The sequence below is a fragment of the Azolla caroliniana genome, unplaced genomic scaffold (genome assembly GCF_043228905.1).
Source record: "Azolla caroliniana isolate FFs.n. ecotype wild unplaced genomic scaffold, voAzoCaro1.0.p SCAF_21, whole genome shotgun sequence".
NCBI classification, from domain to species: Eukaryota; Viridiplantae; Streptophyta; class Polypodiopsida; order Salviniales; family Salviniaceae; genus Azolla; species Azolla caroliniana.
In genome coordinates, this window is record NW_028230456.1 from 6,969,488 (window position 1) to 6,973,018 (window position 3,531).

At 45.2% G+C, this 3,531-nt stretch overlaps 1 protein-coding gene across 1 annotated transcript; it reads left to right on the plus strand.

The window, feature by feature from the left end:
• On the plus strand, window positions 1–2,784 carry LOC147850545 (uncharacterized). Its single transcript, XM_087336498.1, has one exon. The coding sequence runs from the start codon at window positions 42–44 to the stop codon at window positions 2,121–2,123; it is 2,082 nt and encodes a 693-aa protein (XP_087192624.1). The 5' UTR covers window positions 1–41; the 3' UTR covers window positions 2,124–2,784.
• Window positions 2,785–3,531: the final 747 nt, after the last annotated feature.

Consider the following 3,531-nt stretch of genomic DNA (forward strand, 5'->3'; position numbering starts at 1 on the left):
AAAAAACCCCAAGTCTTTTTCTCCAAAGCCAAAACCCATATATGATGTCTAGTGCTTTGATTGTTAATAGCCTACCTAGTATGCCTCACCTTGATCATCCTCCTCCATCTCCATCTCCATCTAATACTCCTATCCCTACTTCTCCACCTCCTAATGATCCAAGCCATGCTTCTTCTTCTTCTTCTTCAATTTCTTCTACCTCTTGTACAACAACTCCTCTCCTTTGCTTCGGCGACATACCCATATCCTCTTCCTTCCTCCAATATAACCCTAGTTTCCCCCCTAGCCCCTCTTCTTCTCCTTCTTCTCCTCCTCCTCCTTCTTCCTCGGTTTCGCATAACACCTCTTCGGCCGCTATATTGTCATTGTCATCTCCACCAACACCGCATTCGTCTTCTTCTCCTCCACCATTGGTGCCTGCCCAAGGTGACATCATGCCCAATGCTAGCACTCTCGGTCCCGCCTCCTCTATGCCTCTCTCGAGCCGAACCTCCTCCGACACCATCTCCTCCTCCTCCTCCCCTCTCTCCCGTCGAAGCTCCGATAGTGACTCTCCCGGGGATCGCTCCTCCTTTGAAACAATTTCTTCTTTACCTAATGCTCCCTCGCTTGATATGGCTACAACTAGCTCGGCGTATGGACTTAGGATGTGTCGGAACGATGGAGGAGGCAATATATCCTCGTGTGGCCCCGGGCTCTCCATCCCTACTGATACCTTCATGGCCCTTCAAGAGCTCAAAGCCAGCATGGTGGAGCTAGCCCATGCCGCCACGGCCGATGACCATCTCTCGGATCAAGAAGAGATTTGGCCCGCCGACTCTTGGCCCGCGCTCGACGTGTACTCGAGTGACGACTTCCGGATGTTCGAATTCAAAGTCCGGAAGTGTGTCCGAGGTAGGAGCCATGATTGGACGGAATGTCCATTTTCACACCCGGGGGAGAAAGCCCGCCGCCGTGACCCGAGGCGGTATCATTACTCGGGCACGGCGTGCCCGGATTTCCGTAAGGGCAATTGTAGGAGGGGGGACGCGTGCGAGTTCGCGCATGGGGTATTCGAGTGCTGGCTCCACCCGGCAAGGTATCGGACGCAGCCTTGCAAAGACGGACGGAATTGTCGGAGGAGGGTGTGCTTCTTCGCGCATACTCCGGAGCAGTTACGGGTTGTTCCGGCCGAGGCTATGGAGCTAGCTCCCTCTCCCGTGGCACCCGGGGGTTCGGGTAGCGTGGCCGCAAGAACAAGCCTTCTCAAGGCAGCGGCGGCTTTGAGCGGGGGTGCGTACGACGGATCGCCCTTACGAAGAGCCCTCGCAGGAACCTTGGATGGTAAAGTTGCATTGGAACTCTTCTTGGATCATGATAGTAAAAGCTCTAGCACCATGAGGGAGCCCACCACTACTAGCCTTAGGGGTGGTGTCCACATTCACCAGAGCTCTTGCAACAATTGGGCGGCCGCGGCGGCCAATATTTCATCTCCCAACTCTACGTTGGTCCCGGTCGGCAATATAAGCACCCCGAATTCCCCCGTGGCTTCCTCCTCGTCCCCCGACTCCCCACCTTTAATTTGTAATTCCCCCGTTTCACACTCATGGCCGGCCATGGTGCCTACCCATAGGAGGCATTTGGATAGGCTTAGATCGACACCTACCTTGTCTGTTCCGTCCTTCGAAGACACGTGCGAGCTTATGAATAGCTTGCACGCCCTTGGTCAGCTGTCCTCTCCGGGCGCCAACGCGGTCCAGTCTTGTCGAGAAGCCCGCCCAAGCTTGTGGTCTCGTGGATTGACCCACCTTCAGAATGCCAGCTTGCCTTTGAGTGCTCCTTCTAGCCCATTTGCAAGGTATGGCTATAGTACTACTACTAAAATGAATAACAATATAATGAACCAAGGGCTAGAGGCTAATGATAATGTGGAGATGAAGAGTGATATTGGTTTTAAATCGGCCTCATTTTCACATGGCCGAGTTGGATCTTTCATGGATCGTATTAGCCCCGTCACTGTCAAATCGGCGTCGTTTTCACATGGTGGTCGGACAAGTGGCACGAATAATAACGAACCGAATGCCACCTTCACCAATGAATCGGAATCTCCGGATTTGGGTTGGGTGAACGAGCTCGTGCAGTGATGATACTTCAATGATTTCCGATTTTTTATTTTGATTATCCCTTATGTTTTTGCTTCTTCTTCTTCTTCTTCTTTCTTTATTTCTTTCTTGGATTTTATGTACAAAGGTTGATTTCGTTGGAGGTATTGTCAAATAGATTTTTGTTGGAATTTTCTTTTTTGTCCGTGGTTTACGCATTTTCGAAGCCCTTGGTGCCCTTGGATAATGGGGGTGGAGGAGGTATGTCAATTAGATTCTCGATTTTTTTTTTGGCTTTTGCTTTTTTCATGCCCTAGGAAAATAGGGCAAACTTTCTAGTATTTCTTTTTTCGGCCATTTCTTTCGCTCTCTAGAATCTCTTATATTAGAGTCCCTTGGAAAATGGGATTGTTCCGTCAAAAGATGACACCAACGGATTGAATTTTCATGCCCTATATACATAGTGAGCTCCTGTGCGTAGTGCAATATAATTATCACTTAATATTTACATTTGAGACCCTTATATTTCATTCAGCCCTCTTCACATTCACTTCAATGGAGTACATATTCAAAAAGCTTGTCCATAAGAAAGAAAGCTTCAATGTACATGGGAAATAGTTTCTCTCTTTGTAAATGCTTTGAAAAGGAGGATTTCTAGTGTTGGAAATTCCAATTGTGACGTCGAGGAGTTTAATAATTTGCTTTTTATGCACAATGAGCTTCTTGTTCTTTTCCTCATGTTTTGAACTCGACTATTTCGACTATTTGGAAGTTTAGTTTTTGTTATGGATTTTGCAAACTTTTGATAGTTTTATTATTAAGCATGTTTCGTGTGTAATTTAGTTGACATGGAGAAGTTTTTGAGAACCCCAAAAATTGGTATGTTATAAAATAGAGGTTTGGATCATCATCTTTAAGGGGGCTGTCTTCCCTTTGTCAAAATCTAGCTTGTTTGTCTAGTATGCATGAACAATTGATGTGTATCTTATCATTTTATTTGATATTTGAACATCACATATGCTAAGATTCTACATGCCTAACTTGAATGACGGCCCACACCACCTTTTAAGAACCTATATTTACACATTAGGTTCTCAAAATATGAAACCTAAATTCTAGGTCATCGACGCACCAGGGAAGCTGAAAATTGGGTGGATGCTTTTCTATTTTGGAATGATAAAACAGAATTTAACAAATTTAGTTATTGTTGCAAGCATGTTAGAAAGGTGCTTAGCTATTTTTCTTTGTATATGTACTTGGTTAAGTTCTTATTATAAATATGTAAATTATGATTGTCGTTCTAATGACATTTTGAGATTTATATATTTGTATTTGGATGAATCAAATTATAATAATGTATCCAAGATTGAACATCATGTTTGCAAGATGCTCATATCATAAAGGTTGTATGTTATGACGTTTGTTTATACAAAGCATTAAAAATCAAGAG